Source organism: Drosophila persimilis, unplaced genomic scaffold (assembly GCF_003286085.1).
Source record: "Drosophila persimilis strain 14011-0111.01,24,50 unplaced genomic scaffold, DperRS2 tig00000431-arrow-pilon, whole genome shotgun sequence".
NCBI lineage: Eukaryota > Metazoa > Arthropoda > Insecta > Diptera > Drosophilidae > Drosophila > Drosophila persimilis.
Window position 1 is genome coordinate 6,643,810 of NW_020825312.1, and position 17,913 is coordinate 6,661,722.

Here is a 17,913-nt window from a genome sequence, read left to right on the forward strand (position 1 = left end):
TCGGAGATGAAAAGCACAAAATCATCTTGATATCGACAGATTTGGATTTTATTTCTACAAATTTTTGTAATTAAATGTCTAATGCTTCTAAAACTCAAAGTGTATGGTAAAAACCAAACACAACAAAACAAAGAAGAAAAACACCAAAGAAATTTTTCTATTTTATCATCAAATATTATTCACTAATTAATTGAATAAATAAATATCTATTTTTTGTCATTGAGAGGCGGGAGAAACAAAGTGAAGGTCAAAGTTTACACACATAGCTTTATAAGCCCTTTGGTTCTCCTTCATAACTTATCTTTGGCTCTCTCTTCATCCAGTAAGTAATGAAAATAGTCATGTGTTTGTCTTCCAGAAAGACATACAAAAAGAGAGTCCCAGCAAGAGAGTCCCAGCTTGATCATCCCAAAGATAAGGTGAGTCATTGCCGCTCATCAGTCCTCTTCTTTTTATTTATCTACCAACAAAATATGTACCTATGTACATATCTATGTATGTGAGAATGCTCGTTCTCTGGGCACACCCTAAATTAATACACTTTGGCTAATCCCTTCGGCATGTGGCTCTTCCTCAGGTGTGGGCAGGTGCGAGAGAGATGGACGTCGGCGCTCGCATGGCCTTATCGCGAGTGCTTGTCAAAATGGTGTGGACGAGGACGAAGCTGTTGCCGAAAACAACGCGAATTTCGAATGCCACAGGGTCAGTGGGGCATACTGTTTTGGACAGAACCACCTGACAATGATCATCATGATGCTGCTGCACTTGCTCGGGCGCCATTGTGCGTGTCTGTGCATGCGTGTGAGTGTGTTGCGCGTGTGTTGAATGTCAACCAACGTCAGCGATCAGTGTCAATTGCATAAAAATCGGATGAATCGCCTGCAAATTCTAGGAAAACATTGTTGTTTATGCAACTGGCACAAGGAGAGCAGCAGCAGCAGACAACAGACAGCATCAGGAGCAAAACGCACGTCCCACCCAACAAAAATATCTTCAGTTTTGTTAAATTTTAACATTAGGACTGGCATGCCAACATGCTGCCAGCAGCGAAATGTTGCTAATGCAGAACTAACGGGCAGCGCAAGCAACATCTGCTGCCAAAGGGCTGGCTTCACCTTGACTCAGGTCTGGAAATGAGTGAAAGCCATGCCCAAAACCGCACTCATTGTCCACGTTTGGGCACTGTCCTTGCTGCCTGTCCCAGGCTGTGCCTAGGCCTGTGCCTGGGCTGACGTCAGCACGTAGGCAGCAGCTGAAGAGGCGACTGCAACTGCAACGCGCGTCTACAGCATGTTGCCGCCTTAAAAGGTGAGGACAACTCTGCAACTGCCACCGTTTTTTGCCAGTAAAACGCACGAAAGCTCCAACTGCATCACAGCAAAAAGTGGCATTTACGTTTTGTCTTTTATTAATTTATTTTAAGTGATTCACAAACTGAAACCGAAATCGAAAATGAAAATGGAACCTTGGAAGCCCCGAAAAATGGTCAATCGATTTGATTTGATTTGACTCTGGCGACTGTATGGCAGGAGCTGAGGAGACTACCAAACCGTCAAAGGCAAAAGCTCTAGTGACACTGAGAATTGGATATACAAAATATAGTTTACATATTTTCTATTGCTATTCCGACTTTTCCATAGTGCACGATCCTCGTGAATATTACCATCACCCAGAGAAAAAGCCTTTAGAATTGAATAGTTACACTTCCACTTAAAAATATATGCGACCGAGAGTCGAAACTGTAAAAAGAAAGTGTTTTTACTTACACTTTACCATTGATATACAAAAAATAATAATAATTTAAATGAAAAAAATGTGGAAAAATATATTTATTTTCAAGTTTTATATACTAAATATGGGGCGTATTAAAAAGACTTTTTAATTGAGTTAAAGTAAATTCTATTAAATTTCTTAAGCCCCGAATATTTAATTATAATATGGATGTGTTTCTTTTTACCATGCCATTTTCCTCTGATTGCGTTACTAACGCTTAAATAAGACGTAATCAATTTATGAAGTTGTGAGATTGTAAGATATCTCTAAACAATATATGTACATACATATGTACATATGTATTTATATTAATATGGAAATGCTGTTTTGGATTATGGAATAAACAAATCAAACCACGTCTAGAACTAAATCCCGGAATAAGAACTAGAATGAGATGGAACAGATAGCTACTTCCTGAATGTCTAACTCTAATCGTTGTAAAATCATTCTGAATCTTTGCAGATCTTTAGATATACAATTCCACCATGCAAATTGCATTTTGTATTCTCAATTCCCATTTTCTGGGGAAAATTTTGTATCTTCTCGAGGAATCTACAAAGTCTCACCAATGATTCGCAAATAAAGCTCTCAAATATCGAACAATGAGCGGGTACGTTGTGAGCCGCGTCAAGGTCCGCGTCTCTACTTTTATATCCGCTACTCAGTCAGTCTATGTACATATATGTATACGTGAGCTTATGATTTATGTAATTTATGGAATATATTTTATTTGTCGTATGGCATCGCTGTTTTCTCTGTTTCGGGAGATTTTTATGTATTCGATTTTATCTGTTTCCATTTTTCTTTCCATCTGTTTCTTTATCTCTATTCTCATACCATCACCAATCATAATCCAAATCGGCAATGTGTTAGATATAGTCATTCTCTATGATTCTGGGTTTTTGGATTTTTTGTATCTTCAAAATTTTGGACTCCACGGATTTTCGTCCTTTGAAGGGGCGGAGCTGAATTTTGAAATGCACTTGTAATAGTATGAGATTCCAGAAGTCTGGATTCAAAATTTGGTTGCTCTTGCTCTTATAGTCTCTGAGAACTTGGCTTTTAAAAAGACGGACAGGTGGACATGGCTATATCGACTAGGCTATTGATGCTGATCAGGAATATATGCATATACTTTATGGGTCCGTCTGAGTTATGCACACATCCAGTTTCACCACAAATTTAATATACCCTTTGAGTATTCGGGTATAATCATGGTAAAGAGTTGAAGTCACGTCAAAATTTGGAGAAAGATGACTGGATGAAAGATGCTTTTTAGATTATACAAACAAATATATCATATATGTATGTATGCAAAAAGAATAAAGCCAGAAGGCTGATTGCAGTGATCTTTGTGTATACCTTTATAAGGGATGATGTAAATCATTAGAGCCTGAATTGATCAGGTCAGGGATCCGCTCGCAACAATTCGCGGGGCTTGGTATAATCAGAACATCAATATCCTTAGACCATCCCCAGACCAAAGCTCTTGGGTATCTATCCTATAAAAAATGCGCAATAATTTGAACATGAATGAAGTTACTTTATTTGAACTATAAATGTATGCATGGTTTAATAAGTTTAATGGATTTTGTGTTTTTGTTGTTGTGTGGAATATTCGAAGTGAACTCTAAGAACTAATCAGTGCTAATTACAACTTAGTCATATCGTATCGGTATATCATATCATATATGGTGGGTCGGACGAGCTGCCCGTATGATCTCTCTCTCTCTCTTTAAACGTTCTGTATCAATACGATGTATGTATGTAAATGTAGGGTCGATGTTCGATGATATCAATATGAAAGCAACAAAAATTCATCAAATGTGTGCAAAAAATTCAAATACAAAAAAATATTATTATTAAATGTATGATAAATGTATATGGTATATATATAGTATATATATAGTGGAATATGCTGATCTGATATTGTAACTTATGATCTCTATATAGGCCTAGGCAGACTCTGAATAATTCAAAATAAAATCACATCTAATTCGCTGAATGGAAGAAATGGAATAATGGCCAAGACGGAAGTCTATCTCTCTCTTACTCCATGTATCTCTCCCGCATCCTCTCTCTCTCTCTCTCTTTCTGAATAAAACTATAGCATTGCATGATCTTAGAAAAATATATGAATAAATGAATGAAGAGACAGAGAGAGAGAGGTAGGGATGATACGTAGGAGGCAAGAGCCTATGCTATATCAACAATATACATAGTCATCCCCTCCCCCGCCCGATACGAGGGGGATTCTATAATTTTGGCACAGCTTGGGACACCTCTTGATTGCTTGGGGAATGGCCTGGCTGGTTTTGGTTTTTGGGATAGGATAGGATAGGGTTGGGGTTGGGGTTCTCTATTCCTAATACTAATAGGTGTCTTGGTTTAAGATTCTCTTTTACGAACTAAACTATTTGTTATACTAAGTGCTGGCTAATACATAGTATATGTATATGTACGATTAACGATTAGCGCTTAGTGAATACTATGAAATACGAATTGGAAGAGCGCGAAAGGAAGAGTTGTCAAGGTTACAATTGTTGCTGTTGCTGTTACGGCATTGCTGTTGTTGCAGTTGGTTTTAGGGTTCGAGCAGCTCGAACGCTTGGCGGTACATTCTACAATATATCCTATTGAAAAAAATATATTATAGTAACGAGGATTGCACACACACTGAGATTATGTAGTAGGAAGTAACTTAAAAACAAAGTGGAAGAGATGTGGGGGCAGAATGGAGACCGCATCGGTGGGAGGGGGGACATGGTTCGCAGATCGCCTGTGTTTCCATCTGGTTTCAATCTGTCACGCCTAGATGGACCAACTGCTGCATGGTGCGCTGCAGGTAGGTGGGATCCGGGAACATATTAAACTGCGTCTTGTGATCGACACTATTCCAGATGACTACGTCCTCCCGGCCCGTGGTCACCGATCGTCCAATCGAGAAAAGCAGGCGCCGATCGAAGGCGATCTTCAGGAAGCGCAACACCTTGCGGCCCAGCGGGCAGTCGGGCAGGTAGCAGATACGCGGAAAGCCCACGGCAAAAAATGCACGACCCGGATGCGGATGCTCGGATGTCTGCAGACCAGAGGCAATGCTGTCAAAGAGAGAGGGAGACGGCTATAGATGGATACATGGGATCATATATGATTTGATTCTCACTCGTAGACAATCTGTATGGTGTTCTGGCCCTCGTGACCGGGCAGGTTCTTGCTAATGATGCTCCAGGACATGCTGCCGATGGGCTGGTTACCCACCTTTTCACCATAGACGATACCGCACACGGGACACTCAATAAAGAGGTTCTGCACAAGCGAGAGAGAGAGCGTTAGAAATAGAGTCTCCTTATCCTTGTCTATTCCATTCCCATTCCGTACCTTGTTCATGTCGTTCTGCTGGTCAATGATCATGCCATTGAGGCACTGGAGGTGCATCAGATGCTGGCAACGACTCAGCGATATGGCCGGATTCTGGGCGGAGTGCACCAGCTCCTCCATGCACATGGGACAGGGCTGGGCATTGGGCCATAGGGGCGGCTCTACCACCTTCACGAATCGCGATATCATGTCGCTGGCCGGATCCACGCCCACAATCGAACCGGCGATTGATTGCTGCTGGAGTTGAAGCTGGAGCTGCTGCTGTTGTTGTTGCTGTTGCTGCTGGTGCGGATGCAGAGGCAGCGGTGGCGGCACTGGGGCCCGTTCGCCCAGCGATGAAGGCGGCAGCGATGGCACAAACACCTCGTCACTGCCCAGGGAGCAGTCGAGCAGATCATTTACAGATATGGCAAAGTTGCGGCTCCTAAGGCTCTCCTTGCTCTCGTGGCTGAGGTAAGTGGAGACGGTGTCCACGCTCGGGCGTCGCCGGTGCGACTTGACGCTGTTCGTATCCGTGTCGGAGGCACGCGTCCGTGACCGGGACCTATGCGACCCGAGGCGGCTGCTCCGCTGCGACTGCAGCGATCCCTCCGAACAGCGGCTGTGGTGGCTGTTCATCGACGAGGTCACAATGTTCTTGCCGTGCGTGAAATGAGAATTAGAGATGGTGTGGGCGTGGGCGTGGGTGTGGGCATGTGTGTGTGTGTGGGGGTGCCCGTGCGAGTGTGGCATATGGCTGCTGTGGTGAAGAGTGTGCGTGGAGGCCGAGGCCGATGAGGAGGAAGAACTGGCACTGGCTGCCGGCATGCTCGAGTGCTTGGTGCTGCTGCCGAAGATGTTCAGATTGTTGAGTATCTGACGCAGATTGGTCGTGGATATCTCGCTGTGCTTCTTCGGCGGCTTCCTTGGTGCCGTCTGATGATGATGATGATGCTGCTGCTGCTGTTGATGCTGTTGTTGCTGCTGCTGCTGCTGCTGCTGATGATGCATCTGCTGCTGTTGCTGCTGCTGCGCATGATGATGGTGATGGTGGGTTGCAGGCAGCGGATGCTGTTGCCGATTCATGGGCATTCGATGGAGCGACTTGCTCTCCACCAACTTTGTCAACGTGGTGTAGTTGCTGGCATTGCTGCTGCTCTTCAGCTGGATGGCCTGCTGTGGCGTGAGCTTCACCAGCGGATAGGGAGCTTGCTGGGTGCGCCGTATGCTGCGCATCGGTCCGCTTGGCTGCCGCAGCTGGGTGAGATTACAGAAATTGATGGTGTAGGGGAGCCCGATGTTGGTGCGGCATAGATCTAGCGTTTGTTCGCCCTTAAAAAAGAGAGAATTCGAGAATCTATTGGGAAGCTCAAAAAGAGAGACGGAAAGACTCACCCGCGCCCAGGCATCCTCGATGATGCACTGCACATGCATGTTGTAGGGCCGCCAGTCACTGTTACTGTCCGCACTGCCGCCCGACCACTCCCACTTAGTGCCTTTGCCCGCCGGCGAGCTGGGGGCATAGAACATGCGCCGCACCCCAATCGTGAGCAGGCCCGTCTCCGATTCGGCCTCCGACTCCTGGGTCATAGTGCGCACATTCACGTAGTACTGCTCCAGGCTGGGGTCTGCGTCGCTCAGCATCACTCGGGTGAGTTTCTTGGCGTGCGCCCGCTCCAGGTGCTGCGACACGGCCGGCGAGTAAGGCAGCCACTTGCCGCCGCGCGACTCGAACTCCCACACGCACACGGCATGGGTGTGATTGACGGGGGGCGGCGCAGGGCCAGTGCCAGGCCCTGCTGGTCCGCCCGCAGCGCTGCTGGCCATCGCGCACACACACACACCGATTGGAGGAGGGATTGAAGGATGCACTCACACCATTGCTACTAATGGTTCCGCGGAGCAATCTCTCTATTTAACTGCGTGGTAACTTTTGGTGACTTTTTGGCTGACACTGCGCTCTGCTCTGCCACTGACACTGCCACTGCGACTGCGTGCGACTACGAAGATGAGCACAAAATAAACAAAGAAATTAAAAATGGTGGCCTGGCTGGGCTGGTAAGTGCATCGCTAACTGGCGCTGCACTGCGTATGCATAATGGTTTCCGATTGGGAGAACAAATCACTCGATATGGGGCGAAAACTAACTTAATGCACACGGATTAACTGAGTGAGCCACTTAATTAATTAAGCATCTAGCGCAAGCGCAGGAGAGAAATTGTCGAAGAGAAGGTTTATCCGACCCTCAGAAATATACCAAAATATACCGTCTCATTTCAAAAATATACCGTAAATATACTGACGAATTCAAGTTCTATTATACATATTTCTCGTTTTTGATATTCAATCGAATATTACTAGCTAGATAGATCTCTCAACCCTGCCCACATATTTTAATCGAATAAATGAACCTACTTTCTACTTGACTGGTTTCTTTTAAATGCTTGCTTTTATTGGATTTTTAATAAAAAAAAGATTTTAGCGAAAAAGGTCAAACAAAAAAACCGTAATCTGAATAAGACTCTTAGCGCTGCCCACTAAGCTCTATCCCATTGATGAATAAATTTATTAGAAGATTGGCTTGTTTTTAGTCCTTTCTTGTATTGTATTTTGACTAAATCAAGGTTTAAACAAAAAAGTTAAAGACAAAAATAATGCAAACGTAGGTGAGTATAGAAGAGTATTTCTCACCACAAAATAAAAAGCAAATCAAAAAAAAAAATAAGACCAAGACCGAGCAAACTTGAGCGCCAAATAGAAATAGTTTGAAAATTGAAGAGCGACAAGGATTTAAATGAAATCCATTACAATAAATAATGAACGGTACGATATGAAAGAGCGAAAAATAAAAAAAAAAAACCCGTCGTATGGAAGCTACTAAGCCGTTTGTTCTTAAATATACCTTTAAAAAGTAAATTTAATAGATTAATCGCAGGCGAGAAATTGTCGACAAGGAGCAAAAAGAGCTAATAAATGCCAACGATTAAATACCACACAAAATACCAGACAGATGACAAAACAAAACGATACCACGGTTTTTGGTATTATTGCGATATTAAATGAATCAATGTTTTCGATCTTTAAAAAAATTAAATCGTATATGTCAATTGTAAATATTATATTTTTGAAATACATTTAATTAATTGCTCAAGAACCCACTGATACTTGATGCAAATTCTAGCTTATTCAACATATTTAGGAACCTTTCCTGCCCAGTTTTTTGAACATCTGGGAATACATTAGTAACGTTATGCAAAAGTTTTTTGAAATCTCCATTTTATTAGCCTTATTCTGAAATCAATTGAATAAATAAATTGCAATATTCCAGAAAAATAATATTATCCCATCCGATTTTGCAGTAATAATAAAAGAAAATAATTTCCGAAGCATATTTTTCAAGTAAAAATCGAGTTTAAAAGTTCGCGCTGGTTGTGTAATATATCGATTGTCATTATATCGATGTTGACACCGATTTTGTTCAGCTCTATCGCAACGAATAGCAGCTCTGAGCGAGAAAATAGCAACCCTGCAACGGCGCTGTCAAGCAGGCCATTTCCGCCGCTGCCACCATTCCTTTACCTTTTTGATCAGCAGACGTAAAGCTGGTCTTTTTTTGCGGGCCGCAAAATATCTGCTGTTTTCGCAAGCATCTTTCAATAAAACCGAGTGACAATGGTTGTTAAGAAGGTAAATAACGCGAGCAATTCGATGAACGCATTATTTCCATGTTAATACCAGTGCTTTTCAATGCAAAACGTTTTGTGTTTGTGTTATTTTTGTTTTGTTATTATTGTGATGTGAAATCGAAATTAATGAATATCCACTTCTCCCGGAACATTGCAGCCCAGGCCAAAGAAGAAGCCAGTGACCAAGAAGGTGGCTCCGGCTCCTCTGGCTGTCAAGAAACCAGTGGTCAAGAAGGTTGTCAACCAGCTCTTCGAGAAGCGTCCCAAGAACTTCGGCATCGGTAAGTGGACCCACCTGCATTTGCATTTGTGTACGTGTGAACTTCCACTGATGGATACTCTTATTTGCTTGCAGGCCAGAATGTTCAGCCCAAGCGCGACCTGTCCCGTTTCGTGCGTTGGCCTAAATACATTCGCGTCCAGCGCCAGAAGGCTGTGCTGCAGAAGCGTCTAAAGGTGCCCCCACCAATCCACCAGTTCAGCCAGAGCCTGGACAAGACCACCGCGGTCAAGCTATTCAAGCTGCTGGAGAAGTACCGCCCGGAGTCTCCCCTGGCCAAGAAGCAGCGCCTCAAGAAAATCGCCGAGGCTAAGGCCAAGGGCAAGGAGGTGGAGCCCAAGAAGAAGCCCAGCTATCTGTCGGCCGGCACCAACACCGTCACTAAGCTGATTGAGCAGAAGAAAGCCCAGTTGGTTGTGATCGCTCACGATGTTGATCCCCTGGAGGTGAGTGTTTATGCCCGTCAGTCCCCCGCGTCTCCCGTCTCTGACTAAATGATGTAGAACTTTGAATTTCTTCAACTGAAAGGCGCCCGCACTCTGTGTGAGAGGCACCCACCATGTGGAAAATTGACAGCTGATTTTGTTATTACCTTAGCCCTTTTGGTCTGAAATGGGTTAAGGCAGGCAAAGACCCAACGGCCACCATACTCCCCTACGAACACGTGCTTTGAGCGACCAAACTAATTTCTGTGTTTTGTTGCATTTCAGCTGGTGCTCTTCTTGCCCGCCTTGTGCCGCAAGATGGGTGTGCCCTACTGCATTGTGAAGGGCAAGGCTCGCCTGGGACGCCTCGTCCGCCGCAAGACCTGCACCACCCTGGCCCTGACCAGCGTTGACAACAACGACAAGGCCAACTTCAGCAAGGTCCTGGAGGCCGTCAAGACCAACTTCAACGAGCGCCACGAGGAGATCCGTCGTCACTGGGGCGGTGGCATCCTCGGCTCGAAGAGTCTTGCCCGCATCGCCAAGCTGGAGCGCGCCAAGGCCCGTGAGCTGGCCCAGAAGCAGGGTTAGAGAACACAGCCTAGCAGCAGCGTACAAGACCTATGCTATAAGGTGGAGACTTTAAGTACACATCAATGATTTGAACGGGCAATGACTATCTGCCTGTCCACTGAGAAACAATAAACTTTTAAGTGTACAATTTTTTTGTTTTTTTTTTTGTTTGTATGTGCGTGCGAGTGCTTGGACGAGCCAATCTCGGGTTGGCGGTCAATAAATCAACCATAACTTCTATCCTACATGTGAAACGGAAAAGTAGCAAATCGAAAGCCGAAACATTTTGTTTCCGAATCGATCTGTACCCTTTCCAGTTCAAATCCGTGAACCTTTAATACGATAGCTGTGGAAATAGACGGCATATTGTACTTTCAGCATACAAATTAATGTTTATTGATCGTTTGAATGGATTTGCTCTCAATATCTATCCATAAGATTAATTGCCTAATTATTAAATTTGGGCCATGGAATCTTTTACCTTAGGATGGCCAACAGGCGGACTATTCACAACGCAACTGTTGGCCAGTTGACCATTAAATACAATTGTGTCATAACAAAATTAGCAATTTGTTATAATTCAATGGAAAAAAACATGTTTTTTGTTGGGACAAACAAACCGTTCTGTGCGCTACTGCCACAGCTGGCAGCGCTCTGCCGCTTTGTTGGTCTGGCAGCGCTCTTTAGCTGTTCGGCCATGTCTGGCAACTCTCTGCGTCTATGGTCTTGGTCTGGCACCACTAGCCATAGCGGTAAATACGAAATTAAGTGAATTTTAGTTATATTTTTTAGGGATATATTATTTAAAAAACATTTACGACTAAAGGGAATCATATTTTGGAACGTTCCGTTTTAACAGCCCGCAGCTTGATGCTTTGAATGGCCTCGTGCAGGATGCTGAGGACCATGTCCACGCGTTCCACGGTGGCATTTTCGCCCATGAGGCCAATGCGAAAGACGTGCTCCACAGTGGGGCCCAGGCCACCGCTGATTTCCACGCTATATCTGTTGAAAAGGAAGCCATGGATGAGTTTGGTTAGTATGGCGCAATTATGCTCCCAGAAGATGGATTCTCAACTCACTTGCGCATGGCGTACTCTGCCACCTTCTTCCAGTCGACGCCGAACGGTACCTTGATGGTGTTGACGGTGGGCAGGCGCTCGTCCTCGCGCTGCACAAACATCTCAAGGCCTAGCTCCTCGATGCCCAGTTGCAGGCGACGCGAGCACTCCTGGTGCCGTCGCACCACCGACTTCAGGCCCACGGCACAGAAGTGCGCGAGAGCCTCGCGTAGGCCGTACAGCAGCGTGGTCGAGATGGTGTGATGATAGATCCGCGGCGTGCCGTAGCAGCCCCAGTACTGGCCGATGAGTAGGATATCGAAGTAGTAGACCTTCGGCTTGGTCTTGCGCTGCTTGATGTGGGTGAGGGCACGCTTGCTGAAGGAGATGGGCGTGAGGCCAGCGGGGCCGCCGAGCGACTTCTGCGATCCCGTATAAACCACATCCACCTTCCACTCGTCCATGAGGAACTCGGTGCCGCCCAGCGAGGCCACAGTGTCCACCACAAGGAAGCAGTCGAACTGACGGCACAGCTCGCCGATCTCCCGGATATTCTGCTGAATTATGCCCGTTGACGAGTCGCCCTGGGCCACAAAAAAGATACGTGGCCGGTGTGTCTCGAAGGCGAACTTTATCTCCTCATGGCTTAACGCACGCCCAAAACTGGCCTCCACAAGGCGTACATCAGCGCCATAGCGACGGGCCATGTCAGCGGCGCGATGTCCCCAAACGCCGGTAATGCCCAAAAGGACAACGTCTCCGTCCTCAATCAGATTGCAGAGTGACGCCTCCATGCCGGCGTGGCCAGCACCGCTGATGCACATGGTGGCGTCGTTTAGTGTCTGGAAAATGTACTTGATGCCCTCCTTAACCTCGTCCATAATCTGTGAAAAGAGAAAGACGCCTTGTACTTTGGATGCCAACGGAGCCACAGCTGATATGCCAGTCCAGCCACTGAGGCTTGCAGTCTTTACGAGCTTTCAGCTTGGCCTGCAGCCCGATCTTGTGTTAGATGGCGGTCTCCCTGCCTGCCCCCATCCGGATTGTAGTTCTAGGTGTATGTAGAGAGTAGGGTGCGACGTATTGAGAGATCGTTGCATTCGAGTACATTGCCTGCTTAAGATGGTGATGCTGACTAGGGTAATCTCTGACCCCCGCCCCTACTCATCCATTGTATCTCAATGTTTCATATCAGGCCTGCTGATAAGGTAACTGGAGCAACCTCAAAACGGTGCATAACATTAGTGCAAGACCAGTTCAACACTTGACTTGAATCCTGTTCAAAAAAAGATCACGGTATTGGGATCCGGTACCCACCTGCAGGCACTCTGGATGCATGTGGCCCAGGACCGGATTGCTCATGGCCTCCAGAACGCGATGCGAACAGTTCGAGGGTCCTGGACCCATCAGTGTCTTGCTGGGGACATATAGCGGGCGCTTGAGGACCAGAGGCGGTGGCACTTCCATTTCTCTCTCTCTGTTTTTGCCCTGGAAATCGGGGGTTTACGTAACCAGATCTCTCTGTTTAGGAAACGAACGGCTTATCACAGTTTTCGCGCGTACACACAACCACACACAAAAACACAAAACAGGTGCTGGATTGGATTCGTTCTCTGACAGATCTCAAGTGGCTCTCGCTGAAAGACCGAGATCTAACTGAAACGATTCGGTTGGACAATGGTGGCTTTATACGTGTATGGCTCATCCCGCTGGTGGCTGGCTGGCTGCTGGGCTTATCGATGAACGCACTTGAACATTATATTAAATGATGCGCTCTCTTCCTTATCAGATGGTTGGAGAGGGGGTGTTGGGCTCTGCTGGGAGCAACTACGTCGTTCGCACGAAATCTCCGTGTGATAGCCTTCGAAAGGTTGGACGGAATGGTCGCATTGTGAAATTCGCCGAACCTTGAGCGGTGAGGAGAGGAGAGGGGCGTGGAAAGTGGTGAAGGCCGATGGATGCAGGGTTTTGATGTGGCTTCGGCACCGACCAGAACCATACTGCTCGCCCAACTGATAAGATTCACGGATCGTCTTCTAAGTGCCTGATTTTTCCCACCAATCCAGCAGTGATTGGTGAGCATTATCTTTGGCATTAGTCGGAAATGCATTGACCAGGGGGTCAGTGTCGGCTATTAAGCCTGGTCAGCACAGTTTTCGTATTTCGTTTGTGGTGAAATTAGGTATTTAACAACCGCTGGCGGGGGCACGACTCACGTTAGTTCGTTCTCACAAGATATAAGAAAACGAACCCTTAATTTTTTTGGTTTGTCGGTTTAAAATTGAACAACAGCATATGTGCATACGTACATACATATATTGAAAAATCTACTGCTTATAATTTTTAATGGTAAACATTAAAATGTAAAATTAGTCAACAAAATAATAATTTATTTAAAATAAATCTTTATTTTCAGAAACGGCCAAAAACCATAACGATTTCCAGGACTATCACATAATTTATATCAATTCTAACTTTTACAAAACGTAATAAATCATTACATAAAATCGATATGGCAAAAATATGTATTAAAAGCCTGTTGAATGGTTATTTGATATGAATGCTACAAAGCTGCTGCTGCCACGTTTAGACAAGCCTTAAACGATTAATTGTTTATTTAACAGTTTCAAGACATGTCTATCGATATATTGATATCGGATGTCACGGTGCTATCGTCACACTGGATTTGTGTGTTAATACATATTAATTCATTAAATATATTATTTTCTTATTATATTTATCCCACAAAAGTATCGATGTTAATATTTCGCTATTCAAAAAACAAATAACGCGTCTTTCTTGCTTTTTTCCCTTTGTCTAGGATTTAATGTTCCTTGGTATGTTCGATGCGAGTTTCTATGCAAGTTGTATAGCTTGTACGTCCAATTTCCACGCTCCAACGGAAAGACCTCCATCAGACCTTCCAAATATCTGCTGTCTCCAGCGTCATCTTTATGTTATTATGGATGAAATATTACCCATTAAGGGAGCATTGTGGTCCGTTTCTTCTAAAGTGGTCCTTGCCAGCACCACTGCCTCTGTTCAGTAGAATCCAGTAAACATTTATCCGGCTGTCACTGTAGACACTGGATATGTTGTCGAGTTGTGTCCGGCGGCGGACTGGTTCGAGTGATCGTGTGTGGCGAGCTGGTTGGCCAACCACGATTCAACATTACCTTTATATATCTCACTTATCTGTGCTCTCGATGGAGCACTGTCCCATAACAACAACAACACAATAACCACAACCTACGCTACGGGCATGGCGTAGTCTTAATATAACGGATCTTTCGCTCCACGCTAGGGCTGCAGAGACTATCGATAGAATCGATGGTCTATAAATTTATATAAAATTATGTTAATATATAATATTATATTTATAATATACTACAATATATAATCACTGGGCTGGACTGTTCCGTTACGTTACAATATATGTGTAGCCATGTCGGCTCGTTGCTGTTTGCAACAGTCGATAGTGCTGTGTCGTGTCGATAACACCTTCTGACTAGGGCTGAATAACCATAACATATTATATATAAATAAATATTCTAACAAACTGGAAACTAAACCTTGCCATTGTTGATGAGCCCAGCAAGAACACAAGGAGCATGGAGCAGGGTGGTGACAAAATATATGACGACTTCTTCAACGGCTTGCGCAGGTGAGTAAGCAATAAGATGGAATCATCTTGGTCCTCAAGTAGCTCTTATCTGGTTTAATGTTAATCTTCAGCAACAATGGCCCACGGAACCTGAGCCAGATTTTCGAGGATGATGTCAAGCCGCTGCAGAATGAGTCCCGCAACATGCGGTACCAACCATCGTCGGTACTGAAGCACCAGCAGCGACAGCAACATAAAATTGAAAACAAAGAAAAGCCCAAGTCCGCTCTAAGCCAGAAGTGGAATGTGGAGCCCGGCGTTTGGACCACTGTGATAGCCAAGGTGGCGCACGCGTTCAGTGGCAGCAATAATATGGGGCGCGTGGGCGTGGCACTTTCCCTGCACGGCGATGGAATCGCCAAGTTAATTCTATACAAGACAAAGAGCAATGTGCTAGCCAGCGTGGTGCTAACGGAGGCGACCGCATCTGTGATTGAGCGCGAGTCCTACATACAGTTTTACGCTGATGACAAGCGCTTTTGGAGCCTGCGCTTCGACCTGGACGCGGATGAGCAGGATATTATCAAGGCGTTGCGCAAGTACGATCTGCCATTAACGTGTGACAGTGCCGCTTCCAGCTGTAGCTCGTCCTCGATCTCCGATCAAGACAATAAGCCGGAGGCAAATGTCAAAAAGAAGTCGACAACGCCGCAGCTTCAACTGCAGCCTCCCCAGCCACAGCCTCGGTCCCGTCTTGGTCCGAATGTAAGCAAAACACATCGCCCGTCCGAGGAGCGTCCATTGGCAGACGATGTTTTAATGACACCGGTGCCGCGCGCCATTGGGCTCAGTCGCAGCGGCAACTTGTTGCCGGTACGTCCAAACGAAGAGGAGATTCACGAAAGCCTAATAGTATCCAAGAGGCTGGGGGACTCTGGCAACGAGATGGACAAGAAAATGGACACCATACTGCAGGCGATGCATCTATTGGTAAGCGGCGCTAGCAGCAGTACACAACTGAATGAGAAGCATCAGATCACAATGGTCGCCGGTTCGGAGAACTCGCATGAAAGTGAGGACGAGCTGATCGAGCTGGAGCAGAAGTTACTCAATCTGAAGCGCGAGAATCGCACACTTGTGAAGAGCCTCCGGGCCAAAGAGCAGGCGCTGGAAGAGTTGCGTACGACCAGCAGTGCTCTCGGCGAGCAAAACAAAGAGCTAAAACAGCAGAACACTGCTCTACTGGCGGCCATGGCCAGCAAGGCGTACGAACAGGCCAACAGTACCTCCACTAGCTGCCTCAATTGCGAGCAATCCGCGAGCCTCATATCTGTGCTCAAGCGTCAGGTGGCGGCTCTACAGAGTGCCATGGAGACGACGGCTTGAGCAGATGCCGCTGGTGGTCACAGAAACAGACATTAGAGAGATCAAGCAATGCTATATTTTCGTATTATGTTTTCCAATGTATTAAGCGTGCTTTTAGGATAACGATTCGTGTATCCTTATCCCCATCAAATAGAATATATTTATATATACACTAAGAGAAAAACACATTTAGGTGGATTTTCCTTGTTTTTTTGATTTGTACAAACTATTTCTTGTATTTGCAGCATCTTGCAGTATCATCAAGTTTCTTCATCGCTTAAACTTAGGGGGTTGTACAAGTCTAGGGTTCAGTGTTTTTTGGGAGCTCGGAATTGGCATTATCCGGCAGTCTACAAAATTGATAACGTTTAGCTTGTCCCCTGATTCGTTCAGGAGGGGGTTATATTCGTTATCATCATTTAGTGTATCTTTAGCGTCGTATAAACAAGGTAGTACTCGTATAAAGGTAGTGATTCTTGTCACTGTGGAAGTGCATCGGTATCGTCTCTTGTCGGACTCTGTCTGTTGTCTGCTTCGACAGCTGACAAAGTAACTTATGGCCTAATGTATAACTCGTCGCGGCTTCGTCATTTGCTTACACCTAGTCGGAAATCAAACTAGATACGGATAGTGCTTTGGGCAGCCACACAGCCACAGCAGCCACAGCACCACAGCTGCTGGCAGGCATTCCTTCATCAGTTAGTTAATATGTAGTTAGTAGGTGTCGCTGTCGCTGAGGCTGCTCAGGTAGCTGCTTGCAGCTGGTGCGCTCGATCCGCCGGCACGGTGACGCTTGCGCTTCACTTTGGTCTTCTTGCGACGCAGCATGGCCATTTCCTCCGCCTTGCGCTTGTACTTGCCCTGCCGTTTCTTTTTGCGTCCGTATTCGTCCGATTCGCTCGTGCTGGACTCTTCGTTGTCGCTGGAATCCGATTCAGTGTCGCTACTGGATGACTCCGATGTGGATGTGTCCGAGGATGAGGAAGATGAGGTGCTGGAAGAGCGACGGCGCTTCGTCTTCCTGGTACTGCTACTGACACTGCTGCTGTGCTTCTTGGCCAGTTCTCTGTTGCCGCCGCCGCCACCGCTGCTACTGTTTGACTTACTGTTGGTCTTTCCGCCGCCGCCCTCGCTCTTCTTGTGCTTCTTGCTCTTGGTCTTCTTCTTCTTGCGCTTCTTGTGTCGCACTGATTTTTTTTGTTTCGTGTCAGTGGACTCCACCGCCGCCTTTTTATTCCTCTTCGAGCTACTGCTGCTGCGCTTCTTATCTTCTTTGCGTGCAGCAGTCGTGGTCGTAGTGATTGTTGTTGCTGTTGTCAGCGGCGGCTGCGGTGCAGCTGATGCCTCGACGCCGCCTTTCAGCTCCTTGGCCCTCAGCTCAGTCAGCGGCGTCAAGTAGTCCAATTCCGAGTCAGAGCTGGTGCTCTCCACATCGAGCAGTATCTCTTTGTTGGGGTCCACCTGAATGGAGAGCGAGGCGGCTTGTAAATGTGAGGGGGTCAACGTCAACGCTGCCAAACATGCGGCTTTTGCTTACCTTGAGAAAATTCCGGCATTGGTAAGTCAGGTGACCTGCGTAGCCGCATTTTTTGCAGGCCGCTCGCAAGGTGTCCTTGTTAGCGTTGGCCAGAGGAAAGTTCATGTTGTTTTCTGCTCGACTGCGCGCTACCGACAGTCCCTTTTTGCGTATTTTTTCGCCTTTTTGTTAGCGAACCATTTATTTTGCCCTCAAACTGAAATTGAAGATGAGGTATGTCGATATCAATCAAACGATATCGATTTGCGGTCA

At 45.9% G+C, this 17,913-nt stretch overlaps 5 protein-coding genes across 5 annotated transcripts; 2 read left to right on the forward strand and 3 right to left on the reverse strand.

Annotated features, from left to right (window-relative positions):
* Positions 1-3,871: 3,871 nt before the first annotated feature.
* On the reverse strand, positions 3,872-7,310 carry LOC6596895 (protein deltex). Its single transcript, XM_002021806.2, has 5 exons — positions 7,279-7,310; positions 6,526-7,130; positions 5,152-6,462; positions 4,937-5,079; positions 3,872-4,871 (listed from the first exon to the last, which is right to left on the reverse strand). Exons 2-5 carry the CDS (start codon positions 6,955-6,957, stop codon positions 4,571-4,573), a joined length of 2,187 nt encoding a protein of 728 aa, XP_002021842.2. The 5' UTR covers positions 6,958-7,130; positions 7,279-7,310; the 3' UTR covers positions 3,872-4,570.
* A 1,422-nt stretch (positions 7,311-8,732) lies between these two features.
* On the forward strand, positions 8,733-10,242 carry LOC6596913 (60S ribosomal protein L7a). The gene is made up of 4 exons (XM_002021807.2): positions 8,733-8,817; positions 8,974-9,097; positions 9,172-9,542; positions 9,807-10,242. The coding sequence occupies exons 1-4, from the start codon at positions 8,803-8,805 to the stop codon at positions 10,110-10,112; spliced, it is 816 nt and encodes a 271-aa protein (XP_002021843.1). The 5' UTR covers positions 8,733-8,802; the 3' UTR covers positions 10,113-10,242.
* Positions 10,243-10,858: 616 nt separating this feature from the next.
* Positions 10,859-12,924, reverse strand: LOC6596914 (serine--pyruvate aminotransferase, mitochondrial). Its single transcript, XM_002021808.2, has 3 exons — positions 12,473-12,924; positions 11,177-12,039; positions 10,859-11,099 (listed from the first exon to the last, which is right to left on the reverse strand). Exons 1-3 carry the CDS (start codon positions 12,620-12,622, stop codon positions 10,925-10,927), a joined length of 1,188 nt encoding a protein of 395 aa, XP_002021844.1. The 5' UTR covers positions 12,623-12,924; the 3' UTR covers positions 10,859-10,924.
* Positions 12,925-14,695: 1,771 nt separating this feature from the next.
* LOC6596915 lies at positions 14,696-16,306 on the forward strand. The gene is made up of 2 exons (XM_002021809.2): positions 14,696-14,819; positions 14,891-16,306. The coding sequence occupies exons 1-2, from the start codon at positions 14,767-14,769 to the stop codon at positions 16,143-16,145; spliced, it is 1,308 nt and encodes a 435-aa protein (XP_002021845.1). The 5' UTR covers positions 14,696-14,766; the 3' UTR covers positions 16,146-16,306.
* Positions 16,307-16,322: 16 nt separating this feature from the next.
* On the reverse strand, positions 16,323-17,857 carry LOC113566027 (protein SREK1IP1). Its single transcript, XM_026989789.1, has 2 exons — positions 17,662-17,857; positions 16,323-17,585 (listed from the first exon to the last, which is right to left on the reverse strand). Exons 1-2 carry the CDS (start codon positions 17,764-17,766, stop codon positions 16,839-16,841), a joined length of 852 nt encoding a protein of 283 aa, XP_026845590.1. The 5' UTR covers positions 17,767-17,857; the 3' UTR covers positions 16,323-16,838.
* Between the last annotated feature and the right edge of the window lie 56 nt (positions 17,858-17,913).